Raw genomic sequence first — 21,453 nt, 5'->3', positions numbered from 1 at the left:
CTGTTCTTTGTATGATATTTTCTGCATACAAGTTGAAAAAATATGGTGATAATGTACAGCCGTGCCTGACCCCTTTGCCAGTTGGGAACCATCCTGTTTCTCCATATTCTAACAGTAGCCTCTTGTCCTAAGTACAGATTCCTTATCAGGACTATCAAATGCAGTGGCACTCCCATTTCTTTAAGAACATTCCATAGCTTTTCATGATCTATGCAGATCACAAAATATGTATGCAGCCCAAATGGGCAACTCAGTGGTTATAAACTGTTGGACAGATATTGCACTACAGTCATTTAATAAAACCAAGGAATTTCCCACTGGATACCAAAACACAAGTAGCAAGAAACATAGTTTTCTGGGAATGAGAAATGCTTACTCCTACTAGAACATATTAATATAAGGATTAATGTAAATGTGCAAATTAATCTCCTTCCTTTAGCCAGCTGTTATAAAAATAGCAAACACAATCTGGTTAGAAAATATTGGGATTGACTGCAAAAGAAAGAATGAGTGTGTGTGTGCGCGTGCACCAATAATAGGTTTGGACTTATTAGGAGCACCAAATATAATGTCCAGTGGGAAACTCGCATAGAAGGATATGCAGGGAGCACAAACTGCAGAGGTTCACTTTCGGATATTGTCACAGAAGTATAATGGCAGGTAGTTTCTCATACAGCTGCTTGCCAACACTTCAAGACTCCGCAATTGGTTCTCCTTAAAGTCACCATAAGTCAGAAACTTCTTAAAGACACACAACAATACACAACAAGGCTGCACAGTCCTAGTCAACAAGCAGAGTAGGCAAAACATGTGAACACAGTTCCAGTAAGCAGAACTCACAAAGAGAGAAAAACTCTTGCCTAATATCCCTCAGCTAAAACAGAACCAGAAACAGCTAGACCAAGTTGCACAATGTGCTGGGAAATTGGATTTTTCTGTGCCAACTAGATGCTGTGTGTTTTCTGTGCCTGAGGGAACTCTGGTGGATGTATTTTACATGGTTTGATATGTAAGTGTGATGAATTCACAGGGAAAACTATTTCTGTAACCAATTTCTCTCTATTAAAAATGAGATAAACCCCTCTTCAATAAAAGACACTTCTTTGATAGTTCTTGTTAAACTTACAGCTTGAGTAAATCTCCAGTATAGTTTCTAATGAAGTATTCAAATCACTTTACCATTAAAAATGGAATGTAAAATTGAATTATTATGATCCCTAGTAGTCAGCAGCAGTTGAAATTTACTAAATATAGAATAATTACCATTTAAAATACAATTTATTTCAACGAGGTGTGTGGGAACAAATGATCTCAACAAGAGTGCCAATCCACAGCACTTAGCGCACAACAGATCTCTAAAAACAATATCCCCAATAGAATCACTACTTGTTTTAAATAATCTGAGAACTGTAATAAGATTAGGGTGATTGTGTTGAGCAATGTGAGTAAATCCATCTGCTAATCCTCAGAATCTCCTATTCACAGCTCAAATTCATCAGCTGTTGCAAACAGAATGAGCTTCAAACACCTTGCCATGTCCAAATACTCTTATTATATATATGCTGGTTGCCCAGTACCCATTTGTCTCTAGGCTCAATATGAACTAATGGTATTACGATTTAAACTGTAAACAGTTTAGGACCAGGCTGTCTCAAAACCACTTGCTCCCATACAAACTAGCTTTTAGACCTCAGAGACCCTGCCTCTTTATAACAGGCATGGATCAACTCACAGGAGGATTCCTGTAATACAGTAAGGCACAGATGCTTCATAAGATAATACATGACCAGGGCAATGTAGGGCATCTCTGCTGGTCCCAGTATTTCCATTCTTCCCATCTAGATTTGGGCCTGAAAAACCAAGAAAAAGGTGTAGAGAGGTTACATTACAAGCGCATACAACTTCTGAAATTTCAAATTACACAGTATTATTATTGAACGCAAGGGTCATCAGACAAAGCACCATCCTTAACTCTGAATTTCTGTCTGTAGTGCTTGCACTAACATGAGACAGCCTTAACTCTGATCTTAAACTATCAGGATTTTGATAACTGAATTTCCCTCATTTTGAAAACTCAGAAATAAACCATTACCAGGGCAGATGTGTGCAAATAGATATATTCAGAAAGGCTTACTTTGATTCAGCCAACACAGAATTCATATATAAACTTGCTGTTTGCCTCTCTGCACCAGTAATGTATGAAGCAGACTGACCTCCTCAAAGTTACTTCACATTTCCCTTAGTTTCTCACTCTTTGGTCTTCCAGATGTTTTGGATTTCACAGCTTCCAGAATTCCCAGCCAGTGTGGGCAATGGCCAGGAATTAAGTTTTCTAATATTGCTCCCTCACTATCAGCACTGATAAGAGAATTTCATTGGAAATACTGTATAAATGGAAGAGGATGGCTCCCTTGACCTCAAAGGGCAAGACAATTTAACTAGTAATTTTAAAGAACCAATGACATAATCTCACTGATATTGAACCTACTTATTGGCTATTCATAAAACTCAGTTTACCAAAACATCCCTAGCTCTTTAGCTTCTCTCCAAAGGCTAAACTGCTTAATAAGATCTTCAGTATCAAGGCTCAAGATTTAAACTTTACAGGCTATCTCACCTGACACTCTGCAGGAGGGAAGTAAATTCCAGTTAATTACATTGGCATTGAGGTAAGCTACATTTCATTATTACTGATATTTCCCTCTAAAATTGGTTATACAATATCTAGACAAATTCCTTATATAGTGTATAATGTTAGGTCAAATGGAAGAGATACTGTATCTATAGTCCTTACTGAACCTAAAGATCCTCATGTGAAGCATCAACAATTAAACAATGGTGACCCTAATGTGTGGTGGTGGTGATGGTGGCTAGAAATTGGTGAAATAAAAGAAGTACTGACTTTGGGGCATTTACCAAGATTTCTTTTAGGAAGACTGATTCTATCGCTTGCTAAAGAGGTAATCTTGCTAATACACCACGGTTTTAGGGGAGAGAATTACAGTGCACCCGTGTTATAAAAAATGCTAACGCGCCCCAGAACAAGTAATGGGGTGCGCCGCAGTTACAAGCCCCATTATTTCTAATGGGACTTGAGCGTATGTGTTTTTCCCTTACACGGGGTGTGTGTGTGTGTGTGTTCCAGAACGGATCCCCTGCGTAACTGAAGAGCCGACTGTAATTCTTAACTGTGTCATTTTACATTGCTGCCATGATCTTACAAGTCTTTAACCAATGGGATTAGGTAAATGAAGACTTTATGACTTATTTAGACAGCTCTAACATTGTAGCTCAGGGGCTTAACAGGTCACCCCTTTCAGTACTGGATCAGGGCCACTGCAACTACATGCCATGCCCCGAGCTGGCATTTCTGTGGCACAAAAAGGAGCCGCAAAAAGCGACCTTTGCTGCGGTGGCAGCACCATCTGGCGCTCCTTTTGGTGCTGCATGATCTGGACGCAGTGCCAAAGGAATGACATGACACTGCCCGCCATGTGAACAGGCGCATAGTGTGACAGTGGCATTAGGGCAATGTTGGGGCGTGCGTATGCCATGTTCCCACTCTGCCCTGAGGCCGGCATATAACCCCAGTCTGTACAGCCTCTCAGTTAAAGGAATTAATTAATTAATTAATTAATGTTCTTATGTAACCTTATGGTGGCAATTGTTTTGAGGATAGAAATTGGAGATAGATTTTGGTGAAGCAAATCTTGACAGGACTGGCTTTGGAGTCCTACTACTCTCCCAACCAAGGAAAGACTTCATAATGGTTTTCTTTGTCATTCTTGACCCATTCATAGAAGAGGGGATTATATCAGGTGGGCACACAAATGTGATATTTAATAGTGCTTTGGATAAATCTACACATTTGTGAAAGATAAATCATCTTCCTGCTAAATTGCTTGACCAATTGGATAAGCTAAGGGTAGTTGATGCCTGGCACTTTTACCATCCACTGAGAAGTGATTACTCCTTTTTCACTTCCAGGCACTACTCATTTTTTTATATAGATCATTTCTTAACCTCACACAACTTAACACAGTGAATGAAAACAATTGAAATACAGCCCATCCTTCATGCAGATCACACTCCTATTTTTATGTCTTGTCTTTTTAATTCCAAAAGAAAATCAGCATGTGCTTTATAGATTACAGCAATGCCTTTGACTGCACAGATCAAGAAAAGCTATGGAACACCCTTAAAGACGTGAGAGTGCCACTACATTTGATAGTCCTGATAGAAATCTGTATTTAGGACATGAGGTTGCTGTTAGAACAGAATATGGAGAAACAGAATGGTGCCTAACTGGCAAGGAGGTCAGGCAAGGCTGCATTTCACCACCTTACTTGTTCAATCTGTATGCAGAAAACTTCCTATGAAGAGCAGGATTAGACTTAGAAGAAGGAGGACTAAAGATGGGGGGGGGGGGGGGACACCAACAATTTAAGATGTGCAAATGACATCATACTACTTGTGGAAAACATCATGTGAAGGACAATTACTAAGGAAGGCCAAGGCAGAAAGTGCAAAGGCAGGCTTGCTGCTGAACATAAAGAAAACAAAAATAATGACTATGGAGAACATACATAAATTCAGCCTGGAGAACAAAGAATTCAAAACAGTTAAAGATTTCCCAAATGCTGGATCAAACACTAATCAGAAAGGTGACTGCAGTCAAGAAATAAGAAGACTAGGAATGGGAAGGGCAGCTATGAAAGAACAAGACAAGATCCTGAAGAGTAAAGATACACAACTAAGCACCAAAGTTAGAATTGTCCAAGCCACTGTATTTCCCATCACCATGTACGGATGTGAGAGCTGGACAGTGAACAAAGCAGATAAAAAGAAAATCAACTCGTTTGACATGTGGTGCTGGAGTAGAGTTTTTAGAATACTGTAGACAGCCAAAAAGACAAACAAATGGGTCCTTGAACATATCAAGCCTGAACTCTCCCTGAAAGCTAAAATGAAGAAGTAGAGCGTTGTACTTTGGCCACATCATGAAAAGGCATGACTCATTAGAAAAGACAAATGCTAGGAAAGGTAGAAGACCTTATGCCAGATGGCTAGACTCAAATAAGGAGGTCATGGGCTTTAATATACATGACCTAAGCAAAGCAGTGTAGGATAGGGGGCTTGGATATGTCTCATATACAGGGTTGTCATGAGCTGATATTGACTCAAGGGCAGCTATCAACAACAACAGCTTTTCTGGCCAGCCTTCCCACTATCCATTTATTTGGAAGTTAAACCACTCACTATTTACAAAACTCAAGGTAGTGACAAAGATTAAACAGGAGATGCAAAACTTCTTTAAGGAAAACTCTGACCCTGGAATGAGTGTAGCACTCCTCTGGGACATTCTTCAGTCACCCTATTCATATTTGCATTTTCAATTTAGCCTTGAAAATATGAAATGAGTTTAAACTGCTGGAAGGAAGAGCGAACTACAGTAATAATAATAATAATAATAATAATAATTTGTTTTATTTATATACTGCTATTCCAAAGATCATAGCGGTGAACAGCAAGTAAGCTAATTAGCAAGTAAGCTAATTTGCCCCCAACAGTCTGGGTACTCATTTTAGTGACCTCGGAAGGATGCAAGCCTGAGTCGAGCTTGGGCCCTTTTGCTGGTCTTGAACTCGCAACCTTGTGGTTTTGAGTGAATGGCTGCAGTATAGGCATTTAACCACTGCACCACCAGGGCTCCTACCCAGTGCAAAACCCAGTGAATCCTACCTAGTGCAAAACTGAAGCTGCTACATTTTCTGGATTCAGGAATTTAAACATATTACTGCATCTGTAATTTTTATTTTTCAATATTCTGGCCCATTCAGTAATACAGCTGCTAAAATAATATAGGCCCTGTCCAGACAGGCCATTAAGCATGTACTCAGTACGTGCTAGGGTTGCCTGTAAGCGTCCTTTTTAGACGCTCCCTAACCCTAGTACATACTGAGTACGTAAAAATGGTGGCGCCCTGTCTACATGGGCACTGCCGTTTTGGCGTAACGGCTGCATCACATCCAAACGGTGCGGCGCGGCTGTTAGGTCTTGGTGCCGCTGAAGGGTGCTTGTGGCACCCTTTCAGCAGCACCAGAAGGAGCTCTGTTTTGGAGCTCCTTCCGCCGCACGTATCGCTGGTGCAGCCTTTAAACAGCCGTGCCAGCGATACAGAGAGAGCCCCTTTCTCTTTCTCCCCGCCGCTGTTGGGGTGTCCTTGAGGCATGAAGCCCCAAGGACACCCCTTTCCAGGCTGCGGGGAAGCAGCCTTTTGCCACTTCTCCGAGGCCAGGAAAAGCAGCGGATCGGGGCCTCTGGGGCTGCCGCTATGGCAGCTCAGGCCCTGATCTGTCGGGGAAAGGGGCAGGTGCAGGCCGCCCCAAAGGGGCGGTCTGTACCCCGCCATAGTTTCTTGTGGTTCTTAATTTACTGTATTTTAACTGCTTGGGCTTCTTTGTATTTCTACTAACCCTATTCAGAGTTATTTTCTCACAGTGTTGCTTTCATTCATCCTGGCTTATATAGAATGGCTTTGCATACACATAATATAAACACACACTTATAATCCTACAACATTTAGAAACACAAAGCAGTTTGTGTACTCTGAAGTATACTCTAAAATATATTTACAGTTAGGTCTAAGTCTGTAGTTCAGAGTAGAGTAATGGTTGTATTTTTGTGGTTAATGATCAACCATCTGGGAGAGAGAGGCAGGCGAGCTCCACCAGGCCTGCCTGGAAGAAGCAGAGCCCTCCCTCCGGTCCATCTGCCTTGGTCCAGGCCTCAGAGGGAGAGAAGAATGCTGGACCTGATCCCCTCCCCCCTCACCATTCCCTTCTCCTTTTGTGTCGTGTCTTTTAGATTGTAAGCCTGTGGGCAGGGAACTGTCTGGTTAAAAATAATAATAAATGTAAGCCGCCCTGAGAGCCATTAGGGCTGAAGGGCGGGATATAAATACCTAAATAAATAAATAAATAAGTATGGGAGATTAACCACTTTCTCAAGCTAAACTAAAAGTCGTTTCTATTATTAATAGAATGATTACTATTCTGCTATTCTATTAATTTGGTTCTGTCAATTATCTATCATGATTCTGCTGCCATGGGATATGTTAAAAATGAATTGCACAGTAACAAGTTCACTAACAAAACCTACAATTTTAAAATGGATTTGAAGTTTCCTTTGCAGTCAGTATTCTTTTAAGCACTGTTTATGGTATCCAAATCACTATTAATTAGATGTGATGTAATGCTTATCTCTTTATTATTTTTTAAAAAAGTTTCCAATTGCAGAAAACAAAATTCTAAGGGTCCTCTTTAGATAAATCATTCATGTTTCACAGAATCATAGATTTTTGAACCTAAGGATTTTCTTGAAAATAGGAAATGAGTTTAAACTCCTCATAATCAACTGGTGGTTATCTTCACCATGTATGCTGCTACGTGCTAAATTGAGCAGGCAAAATATTTCATAAATAATGAACTGGGCCACAACATACATACTGTATTTATTTTCTTGTAATGGTTTCTGTTTGGGCTCAAGTACAACATTGCAAGGCAGTAGCATTTTTAGTGATAGGCCAGCATAACAGTATAAACAATAGTTTATTTTCACCATGCTTTTATATTTGCCAATAACCTTTAAAAAAAAGTTGGGGATGAACTGAACTTGGAAATAGGTTTTATGAGTAACAAAGGTAACTGTAATATACCCCTCAGGAGCTGTGTAACAAGAGTAATGCTAACTTTGGAAAGTAATGTGATGAGTGTTAACATTAAACTTTTGATGCAGCAAGAATGCTAAAATGTTATTTCAAAAATATTGTATGGGGGCCTATTTGGGGGGACTGAGGGCCATTTTGATATTTTAAAGACTATTCTGGTAAAATAACAATAAATAACAAAAATGTAACATACAGTATTAACAATTCATCATTCCTAAAATTATAAGTTAACTTACTACAATCTGAAAAATAAAAAATAATGTAAGCACATTATTTAAAAAAAAAATTCTTCCAAGCTGTGGGGAAGGATACTGGTCGTTCATAACTGTAGCACTAGTGCTATCAGTTTTAGGATTTTGACAGCTTTAATACATGCAATACAAACAGATCTACAGCATACCTATTGTCCAAATATAGTATCGAAGGGGCTGTACAAACAACCCATTCAGGGGTGGCTCTGTGCTGCCCCTGGAAGCGCTTGGTTGGGGATGCGGCAACCACACGCCATGCCCCAACCCAGTACAAATAGAACAGGTGCCATAAGAACCACAGTGCGGCTTTATGATGCCTGTTGTGCGCAGCGTCATGTAAACGCTGCACACGGCGGACATCACTGTGGTGAGCCCTGTGCAAATGGGGGCACGCCAAGACGGTGCACGGGGCATGTAGTAGGGTTTGGGAGCATGTGATTGCTCCACTCTACCACAGCCCTAGTTTGGGCCCAGGACGGTACAAAGAGCCGTCTGTCCAAGCCCTAACTTAATATTTTAATGTAAATGAAATGTAAAATATAAAGTTAGATGTTTAATGTTAGGAAGCAGATTGTGTGCTTGATGACTTAACTGCTTCTCTAATTATCTTTTTTATCACACAAGGTACAGTCGGCCCTTCTTATACACGGATTTTTTATACACAGATTCAAGCATCCATGGTTTGAAAATGTTCAAAAAAAGTATAAATTTCAAATATCAAACCTTGATTTTCCATTTTTTATAAGGGACACCATTTTGCTATGTCATTATATTTAATGGGACTTGAGCATCCACAGATTTTGTTAGCCATGGGGGGATCTTGGAACCAAACCCCAGCGTATAACAAGGGTCCATTGTAATTCTATTATTAGTCTGTTTATTTATTTATTTTTGACTTATTCAGAAATTACTAAATTCCTAAGTTAATAAATTACTAAGAAGTAACTTAGAGAAGTTACTTCTCTAAGACTACGTAAGGGGCTGAATTTGATAATACAGTACTAACTATTGAAAGAGATGTCTAAAGAGATGTTGTCTAAAATATTGTTAAGCATTGTGAACACTTCAGATACAGAAATATTTAAAGGTTTTCTACACACATGTAATTTTAGGAGAGGGAATTTTTAGTAATTCCTACTTCTACTCTGTTCTGTCTTCCCGCAGCAACACTTATTCCATTCAGCAATTCAGCCCTGGGGAGATTGTCAGGGAGCTTTCAGCTAAGTGGAAGGGGAACCTTCTGTCCAAAACGTATATTAGGATTTCTCTGAATCCACCCTATATTTATAATTTTCACTTCCCTGAAGAAGTTAAATATTTCACAGTGAAGTGAAAATCCTTACACGTACGTACAATATATGACTGAGTAAAATACTGTCAAAGTTTATATGATGGTAATAAATTTTTATGAAACTATTCACTATGTTTATGTTTCACTTCTCAGTTTAAATCGTTTTACTATATGAACAGACCTAAACTGAACAGAATTTCCTATCCCAAACAAGCAGCCACTGACCCAGAATTTTCAAGGACATTAACACAGTGTGAAATTGGCAGAGAATCGAGCAAGGCAATCAGACTTTTTTTGTGCTAAGGCTATCAGCCAGCAGGCTTTCCAGCATAATTAATGTTAAGGGAGAAAAATTAGTGAACACAATCAGCAAGCTTTCCTCCTTCAAGCAAATTCTTCTAGCTTAAATGTTGAAAATGTCTTCCGGGCTGTGATTTTTCTCCCCTCCAAAGCCTGGAGGAGTCAGGAGAAAAGGAGGACAGGGAACGGATAACATCAAGGGGAATTCTCAAAGCAGAAGCAGATTGCAGCAACCATGACTTACTTCAATAGACAGTAAGAATTTATCACATGGAACGAATCCCATGCAGAAACTAGATTGAAAGTGAAAACAACCTGCTTTTGCAGGTTGTTTTTCACATGATGTTCGGGGTTAACTGGAACAGAAAGTAGAAAAAAATCACAAATGTGGGTTGTTTTGCATAATGACATTTGCGTGAAAGAGAAATAACGCAAGAATAACCCGAATAGAAAACTGACAAAATTTGCTCCTTTTTACTTTCAGGGAAATTCCAAAAGTAGAAAGAAGTGGTTTATGTCAGCTTTCCGTTTCATGTTATTTCTCTTTCTGCCAGTACGTCTGAAAAACAATCTGCATTTGCAGGTATTTAGAGGATTTAAAAATCCTGTTTCTGCACGGGATTTGCCTCCATGTGCCTCCATGTGATAAACTCCTCAGACAGAAATCAAACAAGCGGTTATGAACATGAGATTCTATTTGTCTGAAGTTCACTATAAGTAAAGATTATTGACACATATGCATTCTCTGCAAAACTGAAGTTTTGAGTAACCAGTTTAGAACCACTATCACCATATGTTATCATACTCCAAAAAGTTTTGAAAGCTGACTGCTCGTTATATGTGCATCATATAACTCTAGCTGCTGTTTCTATAAAATTTCTTACTCATTTTGCATTGAGTAGGACTCAGAGACTAGCTGGCTTTCTTCCACCAGTTTAAGTTCATTGCATATCTTCAAAGATAAATTGAAAACACAAACATGGATAGAGGAACTGAAGAATGTGTGCATGGTATGTGTGCATGTGCCACTGTTAACAGCTTTTAAGTAACTTCTAATAATTTTTCACAAGCATAGCAAGAACATTAATGCTGTGTATCAGGGACTGAAGACTCAGCTAACTAGTCTGTAAGAACAATAATCCTTAATCATATAGCAAAGAGAAAACTTGATAATCTTCTCTTTCTCTTTTCCCTAAGGATGACAATTTATCCTCTGTGAAAGAACTATATGGAAAACTTAGAATCATAGAATCATAGAGTTGGAAGAGACCGCAAGGGCCATCCAGTCCAACCCCCTGCCATGGAGGAAATCTAAATCAAGGCATCCCCAACAGATGGCCATCCAGCCTCTGCTTAAAGACCTCCAAAGAAGGAGACTACACTACACTGTCAAACAGCCCTTACTGCCAGGAAGTTCCACCTAAGTTGTGATGGAATCTCTTTTCCTGGAGCTTGCATCCATTGCCCTGGGTCCTAGTCTCAGAAAACAAGTTAGCTCCCTCCTCAATATGACATCCCTTCAAGTATTTAAACAGGGCTATCATAACGTTCTCTTCTCCAGGCTAAACATCCCCAACTCCCTAAGTTGTTCCTCATAGGGCATGGTTTCCAGACCCTTCACCATTTTCGTCACCCTCCTTTGGACACATTCCAGTTTCTTAACATCCTTTTTAAATTGTGGTGCCCAGAACTGGACATAGGATTCCTCATGCACAGACCAAACAGGATGGGCAAAAGTTCCAAGAATGGAAAGGTATTTGCCTTTTGACTTTGTGCTTCATATTTAGATTTAGATTAGGAGCAGGAATAAATTCTTCCAAAACATAGCCACATAGTCCGAAAAATCCACAAAAACGTAAAAATGCTGCTTAGTTATATGCCACATACAACCTACAGTCATGCTATTCACAATAAATAAATGTTAATTTTCTAAAATGTCACTTAGCTTTAAAAAAACCTTTTGCACAAGCATCTATGTATGACAAAAAGTACATCCTTGCATTATTTGGAATGATGGCTCTTAGAAGGTCATTGATAAGTATTAAATGGCCAAAACAAGAAATAACCAAAACAAATCATGACAGAACATGACAAATAACTATTATATATTTAATAGTATGTGATATTTTGATTGAAATTAAAAATAGAATATTTTCAAAATTAAATCTCTATTGTCTTCTGTTAATGAAGAAAAAGGAATAAATAATACTGAGGCACCAAGATAATAAACATTTAGATTGTTGTTGTGTGCCTTCAAGTTGTTTTTTGCCTTATGGCTACCCTATCACAGGGGTTTGTCAGGGATGATGGGAGTTGTTGCTCTTCACCTCTGGCTCGAACTCACCACCTTGTTACGCACCGGCGCTGACCAGTTTTGGCCAGTGGTTAAAGCTTTGCTCTAAAGCAGCAGAGTTACAGAGAATAGGCTGAAGACCCTGACAAACTCTCCAAGCCTTCTCACTCTTGCTTCCACAGAAGTCTTCACACTTCTTCAGGATCCAGCTGGCTCTTGTATCTTCACTCAAGACACCAGACAACTCAGTAGTCTTATATAAAAGACCTACTTTATTTTACTATATACAGCTCCAAGACTATTCAACACAACTCCAATACTACCCACTACTACTACCCACAAAATACATTGGGATTCATAGCACTTATTATAGTCATTGGATAATACCACCCACTCTTGTCAGTTTCCACCCAGTGGGCGTGTACAACCACTCTCATTGGTTCTCTTGGTTCAACCCACAATTAATGATTTCATCATTTCACCTTGTCCACTTAACAATTCTCAGGTGTGTTCAATTATCCACTTTGCATTTCTGTCCTTGGCATTTAGGACTTGTTAATTCCATTACCTTTTACACCTGTGTGGCTCCTAATTGCTTCTGCTGAGTCACCCTGACTCTCACATACATGTTTTATTTCATTCACTGTATATCCCATGTTGCATTTTCCTTAACAATCCCCTCCGAAATAAAATATTGTATGTGGCTTACAATGTCATTCCAACCATTTGTGTCAACCTTTCATGTTTTTCCACTGTTAAAGCTTTTGTAAACAAATCTGCTATGTTATTTTGTGTTTCTATGTACCTCAATTCTATTTCTCCTTTTTGAACCATGTCTCTTACATTTTGGTACCTTACACCCACATATTTGGTTCTGTTCTTTAAACTTTCTGTTTCTGCCATCGCTATGCACGATTGTGAATCTTCTTGAATTTCAACAGGTACTCTGAAATTTTCGTTCAAGTCATTTAACAATTGTTCAAGCCATTGTACCTCGTTCACAATTTCGTTCAAAGCTGCAAACTCTGCTTCAGATGTGCTTAATGCTACGTTAGTCTGTTTTCTGCTTCTCCATACTATTGGACTTTCACTATACTTGATTATTATTCCTGTAACTGACTTCTTGTCTCCTAATTCTGACGTAAACGAACTGTCTACAAAACAATCTAAATCTGCATTACTGCTTCTGATGATTAACTTTTTGTCTAAAGTCCCTTTCAAATATCTTAACAAATGTTTTACAGCTGTCCAAACCTCAACTTTAGGATCACAAAGTCTTCTAGATAAAACGTTCACAGCATACGAAATGTCTGGTCTAGTGTGGCAAGAAATGAACTGTAGAGATCCTATTATGCTCCTGAAAAATGTCTTGTCCTCAAAATCTCTGGTTGTTGGTTCAGAAACGAAACCAGTTGTCATTGGAGTTCTAACTATCTTAGCATTCTGTAGTCCACACTTTTCAATCAAATTTTCAATCTTCTTTCTCTGACTTAACAAACAATGACCTTCTTGTGTCCATTCAACATTAATGCCTAAATAAGATTTCAACAAACCTAGATCTTTCAAAACAAACTTTTCTGACAACTCTCTCTTAACTGACTCTATTTCCTGTTTTGTCTTTGTTGCTATGCACAAGTCATCCACATAAATCACCAACACTATGTCTCCTTTTGTATACACACAAGCATCTGCCACGCTTCTTTTGTATCCTAGCTTAACTAACTCATCATTAATGCACAAATTCCAAGCTCTGGCACTCTGTTTTAAACCATATAATGCCTTCTTCAATCTATAAACTTTCTGACTTCCATTCTCCTCAAAACCTTGTGGCTGTTCCATAAAAATTTCTTCATCCAAATTTGCATTTAAATAAGCTGTTTCAAAGTCAAAATGTTCAACAACTAAATTCCTCCTTGCTGCTACAGCTAACACCATTCTCAAACTTTCTGGCTTTGCTGTTGGAGAATAAGTCTTATCAAAGTTCTCATACTGCTGTTGTGCAAAACCCTTAGCTACCAATCTAGCTTTGTACTTAATGCTTCCATCAGGCATTTCCTTTCTCTTATACACCCATTTACAACCAATCACTTTCTTATCTATGGGTCTATCCACAATTTCAAACACATTTTTGTTCACCAAGCAACTAAATTCACTATCCATTGCTTCACACCATCTTTCCTGTTCTTCCCTATAAAAGGTTTCTAACTCTTCAAAACTCTCAGGCTCTTCTACAACTGTACAAGCTCTTGCCTGTGTCACAACAAACTTATCTGGTGACTTCCTAACTCTGTGACTTCGCCTGGGTATGAATTCTGCCGTTCTGCCTCTCTCTTCATCACTGTCTGCACTAGAAGTTGTTGTCTTTCTGCTAAATCTCTTGTCTTCTGTCATTCTAGTGGTTACTGGTCTTGATTGTGTCTCCCCATCTGAGGTACTACCACTACTACTAGTAGAGGCTTCTGGCTTGACTGAAACCCCTCCGTTTCCTGAAGTTGGTTCAGTCTGTGCTTCCTGCTCACTTGAGCTACCTAACCTCAAGAACACTTCTTTGTTGGCATGCCGCTTGTCCCAGCCAGCATGTCTTTCAAAATTTGCAGACCTGGAGTACTGCACTTCTCTTCCTCCTAAATGAAATTTGTAGCTATTCCCTGAGTATCCTAAAAACCTAAGCCTTTTGCTTTTTGGTTCTCCTTTTCTCCTAAAACAAGCAGGTATGTATACATGTGCATATTGTCCAAAAACTCTTAAGTATTTGAAATTTGGCACTCTCCCATACAATACCCTGTAGGGAATGTCTTCAATCTCTGAATGAAACAACCTGTTGCTTATGTGTATGGCAGTCAGAGTTGCTTCACCCCAAAAGCTGTCTTTTACTCCGGCATCTGCCATCAAGCAAGCAAGCAGAAATCCTTTTAATGTCTTGGATTTTTCTTTCTGCTAAACCATCCTCACTTGGACAAGCAGGGTTAGTGGTTTCATGTCTTATCCCCACCTTCTGAAACCAATTATACAGCTGGTTGTTTAAAAATTCGCCACCTCTATCTGTAACAATTGTCCCAACTCTGCTATCAAATTGTCTTTCAATCATTCTTACCCATGCTTTCAAACTTTGCCCAGCATCAGACTTATTTTTCAATATCCTTACAAAAGCATACCTTGAAAATCTGTCCACAATTACTAGGAAATATTTGCTTCCTCCTAATGACAAACAATTTGCTTGGGCTACATCAGCATGGACAAATTGAAATGGTCTTTGAGCAATTCTTTTGGATTTCTTAGCTACTGGAAAAGCTCTGACTTTGACTTGATTACAAACTGTACAGTCTAAATGATTTTTACATTCTGCTACTTTTAGATCTGGACACATGCTTATTGAATTCTTTAAACACTTGAAACTTGCATGGCCAAATTTTCTATGGAGCTCATGTATGCAGTCTTTGTGCATTGGCACATTATCAATATTGTTAGCATTCTCTACCTTGTAATTATCAACATTTTCTTCTAAGAAATAAAGCTTATCCTTTTTCAAACCTATGCCACGCAGTTCCCCATTCAGTGTTATTTTACACAAGTTCTTTTCAAATGTGACTATGTAGTCTCTGTCTGTTAATCTGCTCACTGATAACAAATTGTTTTCTAATTCTTTTACATGCAAAACATCATTAAAGTTTTCTTTTAGCCCTGGAATGTAAACTGTCCCCATTTGATTTACAGTACTGAGCTCATTTCCATCAGCTAAAACTACCGCATTTACATTAGCTGGCTTCTTATCACTAATTAAATTAATGTTATTACACATGGAGGTCGAAGCTCCTGAATCTACAAGCCATTTGGAGTTTGCATTTCGTTTTTCCTTAATCATGGTTGCAAACACCTTATTATTATTTCTATTGTCCTTCAAAAATGGCGGCTTGGACTGCTTCTGCCTCTGATCGTGCCGTGGTTGCCATCTGCTCTCTTGCTTGCTTCTGTCAGCAGCCAAGTGCTTGCAGTGCCTCTGCAGATGTCCAATCTTTTTACAGTAGAAACATTTTCTTTGTTCCCTCGAAGAAGCTGCCTGGTCCAGCCCACGCACATCAGGCTTGGCTTGCTCACTTGGCACAGTCTTAGAAGTTGGAGCGTCATTTCTCTCAGACAATCTCCTCTGATTTTCTTCCAGAATCCTGGCCACAACTAAGTCTCTCGTCAGTTCTTCTGCCGGTAAGTTTTGCAAAGCATTGGTAATGTTGCCCCAAGTAGGGTCTAGTGACTCAATCAAAATATAGCACTGCTGTTCTCTACTTATTTCCACTCCTCTTAGCTCAGCCTGCACAAACAAGTTTTGCATTGTTTTTAAATGTTCTACCACACACTGCCCTTTTGCCATCTTCTGCCTATAAATTCTTAGACCATAGCATTTTTGCAAAGGCAGTCGAAGGAGTGTGTAGTCTTTGAAGTGTTTCCCACACATCTTTCGCGGTCTGTTTATCCCTTACGTCATTAATCAAGTCTTCCTCCAGCATTAGGAAAAGACAAGCTTTGGCTTTGTTATCTTTCTCTTTCGTGGCTGCATTGGCATCAGCTGGCAGCCAGGCTTCAACTGTGGCCCATAAACTTTCTTTTACAAGTAGAGACTGGGCATAAATCTTCCATGTGGAGTAGTTGCTTCTGTTCAATTTACTAAACTTCAAAATCTCCATCTTAATTTGTGCAGTGACTCAGTTGACACAGTCCTTCTGAGTATGCACAGCTGACCCCTTTCGGGCTTAATCAAAACACAGGAGGAGTTACTCACGGAGCTTATCAGTGCAGCGCAAACAGCTTGCTCTGATCTGTCTTCCACTCTCTGGAACTTTCAGCTTCTGTGGATGCTGGGTGCTGCAGTATCTGGGCCCATAACCCTTGTCAGGGATGATGGGAGTTGTTGCTCTTCACCTCTGGCTCGAACTCACCACCTTGTTACGCACCGGCGCTGACCAGTTTTGGCCAGTGGTTAAAGCTTTGCTCTAAAGCAGCAGAGTTACAGAGAATAGGCTGAAGACCCTGACAAACTCTCCAAGCCTTCTCACTCTTGCTTCCACAGAAGTCTTCACACTTCTTCAGGATCCAGCTGGCTCTTGTATCTTCACTCAAGACACCAGACAACTCAGTAGTCTTATATAAAAGATCTACTTTATTCCACTATATACAGCTCCAAGACTATTCAACACAACTCCAATACTACCCACTACTACTACCCACAAAATACATTGGGATTCATAGCACTTATTATAGTCATTGGATAATACCACCCTCTCTTGTCAGTTTCCACCCAGTGGGCGTGTACAACCACTCTCATTGGTTCTCTTGGTTCAACCCACAATTAATGATTTCATCATTTCACCTTGTCCACTTAACAATTCTCAGGTGTGTTCAATTATCCACTTTACATTTCTGTCCTTGGCATTTAGGACTTGTTAATTCCATTACCTTTTACACCTGTGTGGCTCCTAATTGCTTCTGCTGAGTCACCCTGACTCTCACATACATGTTTTATTTCATTCACTGTATATCCCATGTTGCATTTTCCTTAACATTCTTGGCATGTTTGCTGTTGTCTTCCTCTTAAAGTATGATTTGGCCAAGGTTACCCAGTGGGTTTCCATGGCTGAGTGGGAATTTGAACCCTGGTCTCCAGAGCTGTAGTCCAGTACTCATACCACTATGCCACACTGGGTTCTGAAACAGCTAGCTAGACTGGGCAAATTCTTTGAAACAGGGGTGGGCAATGCCAGGAGTTGGAAATCAGCACTGGTCCCCTACAGTGCCTCAGAACACCATATTAGTAATTTTAAACCATTTCTCTCTCTCTCTCTCTCTCTCTCTCTCTCTCTCACACACACACACACACACACACACAACCATTGGGGGGGGGGATCTTTTGTCTTCAATGGCCTATGGGGGGTTACTTGGTATTTGGCTGTGTTTTGGAGACCCACGCAATACCAAATGGGTTTCGTTTCCAGTTGAGCATTCTAGGAACTGGTCTCAAATGGGTCACTCTCTAGGTGCTGATATCCAAAGTATGTACAAGAAGACATTCTAGGATCCCATCCTAAATGGATAGGTTTTTTTTAACCCAATCTGAGTCTTTACAATATGAGGGTTCCCCAAACACAGGAAAATGCCAAAGGAGGACTATTAGCTATTGTGGAGGAAACAAACTGAGTGGATTGGTGACTCAGGGAGCTAAAAATATTGCTGGGGTCACATGAAGACTTCAGGTGACATTTTCCCCACCTAAGTCCACCCTATAGAATTCAAAAGAAAAATATTTGAGAGAAATAGCAGTAATTACTTCGCAATATAGCCAACTACTATAAGCCACCAAATTCATGTAACAAGTCAGGTGATTACAACTGCAGTGCAAACTAAAAGAAGATAAGTGACACAAAAATGTACCACTCTTACAGTAGCACATTTGATCATTTTCAGTGAGTTTTCCTTTGACCCCAGTTATTTTTTATGTGGAAGAATTCTTCCCCCAGAAACACAAAGCTATTATCAGTTCTTGAAGGGTTATGTTTCTCTTAGAGAGCCGCTGTGAATAATTCACAACACAGAAGTCTACAATGGCACTAGGATATCATCCTTAGTGGTATTTCTTAGCACTATACTGGAGAAGCAAGACCATTTTTGTTTCACATATGGTAACTGTATACAGATTGTAAGCATAGATACATTTAACTAAAAAGCTTTCACCATTTACATGTTGTAAATCATCTTCTTTTAAATGGTCTAAAACAAGATCCTGCAGTCTGTGACAAGAATGTACATGAAAATCTATACAACAGGCTACACGTGCCAGAGATTGGAAATTGGCTATCTAACTCCAATACACATAGGCAATGGAAAACATATTTGCCTCCATGTGGCATTTGAAGAAACCTTAAGGGCTAAACCAGAGGTTTCCAAACTTTTCTGGTTTATGAATCCCTTAGTCTTTCAGTAACTTTTTTCACAGCTCCCCTAGACCAAAAGAAATACCTAACCATTCTATTTACTAAGTGATTTGGTCCAAACAACTTAATAAATATTTAGGAACTGATTCTGAGTGGGGGGGAAATGTTGGATTTAAAAAGGCTTAAGCATCTATTCCCACTCCTCAAAACTGTAGGTTTTTTGTTATGTGCTCTTAAATTGGCTTAAATGTATGATTACCCTATGAAGGAGAAACCCCCAGACATCTTGTTGTTAATAGCCAGGCCTTGCAAACTTTGGACTGTGGTTTCCTTTATTGAGTAAATCCATCTGTGTTGAGTAAATCCATCTGTAAGACAATCTTCCTATTTTCCTACTGCCTACTGATGGTAGGCATCACCTCTTTTTCCTAGTACACTTGGCCTTCTGTGTCCATAGATTCTGCATCCACAGATTCAACCATCCACAGCTTGAAAACTTTCTTTTAAAAATCCAAAAAGCAATAATTATTTTGCCATTTTATAACAGGGATACAATTTTACTACTCCATTGTATATAGTGGGACTTAAGCATTCATGGATTTTGGTATCCACCGAGGGTCCTGGAACCAAACACTTCTGCAGGAATCAAACAAACCAAGAATTTAGTGGAGTTGAAAAAGAGAATTGGAGACACTTTTGAGAGAGAGAAAAAAGACCAACTGCCAGGTTTTTCTAGCACTGAATTTAATCCTACTAAAATAAAGCATCAGCAACCAGCTAACAGCACCATTCTACTCACTTTCTGTGTCTATATGAAGCACTGGTATATTTCTACTGGCAAAAACAAAAGGTTAAATATGCTGAATATTGCAAGCAATCAACATTTGAGTCATACAAACCCAAGAAGACAATGGCCTATTTGTCAGGACCATGGTAAACAGGTCTGATAAAATGACATGGATGTGGCTACTAGGGGGAGCTGTTGTGGAAGTTATTTACAGCTCTAGTGGCAGTTATATGTGTCAGCATTTAAACAGTGCATCAATGGAATGTTGATGTAACTGTCAACTGTCATTCTCAACTGTCACTGAGGGAGAGTGAGACAGTTGGTCCTCCTGAGAGAGAGTGTCAGGTATGACATTTGGTGTTAGAGTAACTGCCTCTCTGTTTTTGTTGTTATGGTTGTTTGGTTGGCAAAGTAACCTATTTATTAAAGTAACTTATTTTATTAAAGTCCTCGTGTAGAGTGAAGGCTTGAAGTGCTCTTGTCGTTATTTCTCAAGCCGGGAGCTTAAGGCCGCTTGCAGTGGTGAAGGAATATTTTCCTTCTTGGCCTGAATACCTTTGCAGACATCTCTTCAGATTCCTTCTCCCTGGTGTCCTGTTGATGTGGTTCAACTCTGCAGGTGGTCGTGATGGACACAACACGTCTTTCCACGCCCCAACACTATCCCACTATATGGTCTTCATTTTGATGTATAGGTCAACCCAACATTAACCCGGACAGAAAGTAGAAAAGACACACAAAAGCGCAATTGATTTTCAGACGACATTGTTGCTAAGGTGCATTAACGTGACATTAACCCAGCTAAACAGTAGACAAAATGTGGATTTCATAGAATAGAAATCCCAAAAGCAAAAAATAAATAAATCGTGTTTTGTAGACTTTATCGTGTTTTGTAGCCAGTTTAATGTTGCATTAAGCCCAATGTGTCTGAAAATCAATCACAATTTTGTGTGTCTTCTTAGGTTTGGTTTTTTTTAAAACCTTTATTTAAATCCTGTTTCTGCACAGGATGCTTCCTGTGTAATAAACTCCTGTGATGACAATGGTTTACCCTGTAAGAGAGCTACAGAGCAGATGAAAGGACACTGCAATTGCCTAAAAGAATTAATACACCAGAGACAAAATGCTAGTGCCATCTGGTTATCCAAGGAAGACAGCATTCTATCAAGCTCTAAAAACATGGGAGAACACAAGACAGAATAGTTTTTTGTGGATTTTCCGGGCTATGTGGCCATGTTCTAGAAGAGTTTATTCCTGACGTTTCGCCAGCATCTGTGGCAAAACTATGGATGCCGGCCATGAAAGCCTTTGACTTCACACAAGACAGAATGATAAAAATAGGAGGGAATGTATATTTGTCTTGAGACAGGGACGTAGCTAGGATTTTAGAAAGGGGGGGGGGGTTCCAGACTAAGTGCCACCATTATAATGGAGCTTGGGTGCGGCGGCGCAGCAGCACACACCATTCATTTTTCTAATGGAAGGGGGGGTCCGAACCCCAAGAACCCCCCCCCCCCTTGGCTACATCCCTGCTTGAGAGTCATTTTGTCCTGATGGAATTACAAGTATAGTAGCCTCAATGCATACAGTTTATTCACTCTGCATACAAAAAGACATCAAATATACCATCTTTCACAAACATCAGCAGTGATTCCACATTACCGTTTGCTGAAATGGTTTGTAGGTCAGCTGAGAGAGAGAAACACAGAAAGGCTCTAAGAACGTTATCACACGGGGTAAAATTGGAAGTTTAAAGTGGGGCCAATACAGGGTCATGCAGGGCTTAGGGACAAATGCGCAGTTGCTTTTCACATGATGCTGCATACAATCAGAAGAGAATCCAGGGAGAATGTGAGGTCAATCAGGAAATAAGTAAATTCAC

The 21,453-nt window shown here is 39.5% G+C and overlaps 1 protein-coding gene across 1 annotated transcript in view; it reads right to left on the bottom strand.

The window, feature by feature from the left end:
* LOC149318469 (metal transporter CNNM2-like) overlaps window positions 1-21,453 on the bottom strand; it is a 137,805-nt gene that overhangs the window by 60,062 nt on the left and 56,290 nt on the right. The window contains exon 3 of the mRNA XM_089509778.1: window positions 1,788-1,850. Within this exon, the coding sequence (XP_089365904.1) occupies window positions 1,788-1,850 (63 nt within the window). The remainder of the gene's footprint in view (window positions 1-1,787; window positions 1,851-21,453) is intronic.

The sequence above is a fragment of the Sceloporus occidentalis genome, unplaced genomic scaffold (genome assembly GCF_023333645.1).
Source record: "Sceloporus occidentalis isolate IW3139 unplaced genomic scaffold, rSceOcc1.0.p SCAF_2, whole genome shotgun sequence".
Taxonomy (NCBI): domain Eukaryota; kingdom Metazoa; phylum Chordata; class Lepidosauria; order Squamata; family Phrynosomatidae; genus Sceloporus; species Sceloporus occidentalis.
The sequence above is the reverse complement of the archived record's forward strand: the minus strand, read 5'-3'. Positions and strand labels throughout refer to the sequence as shown.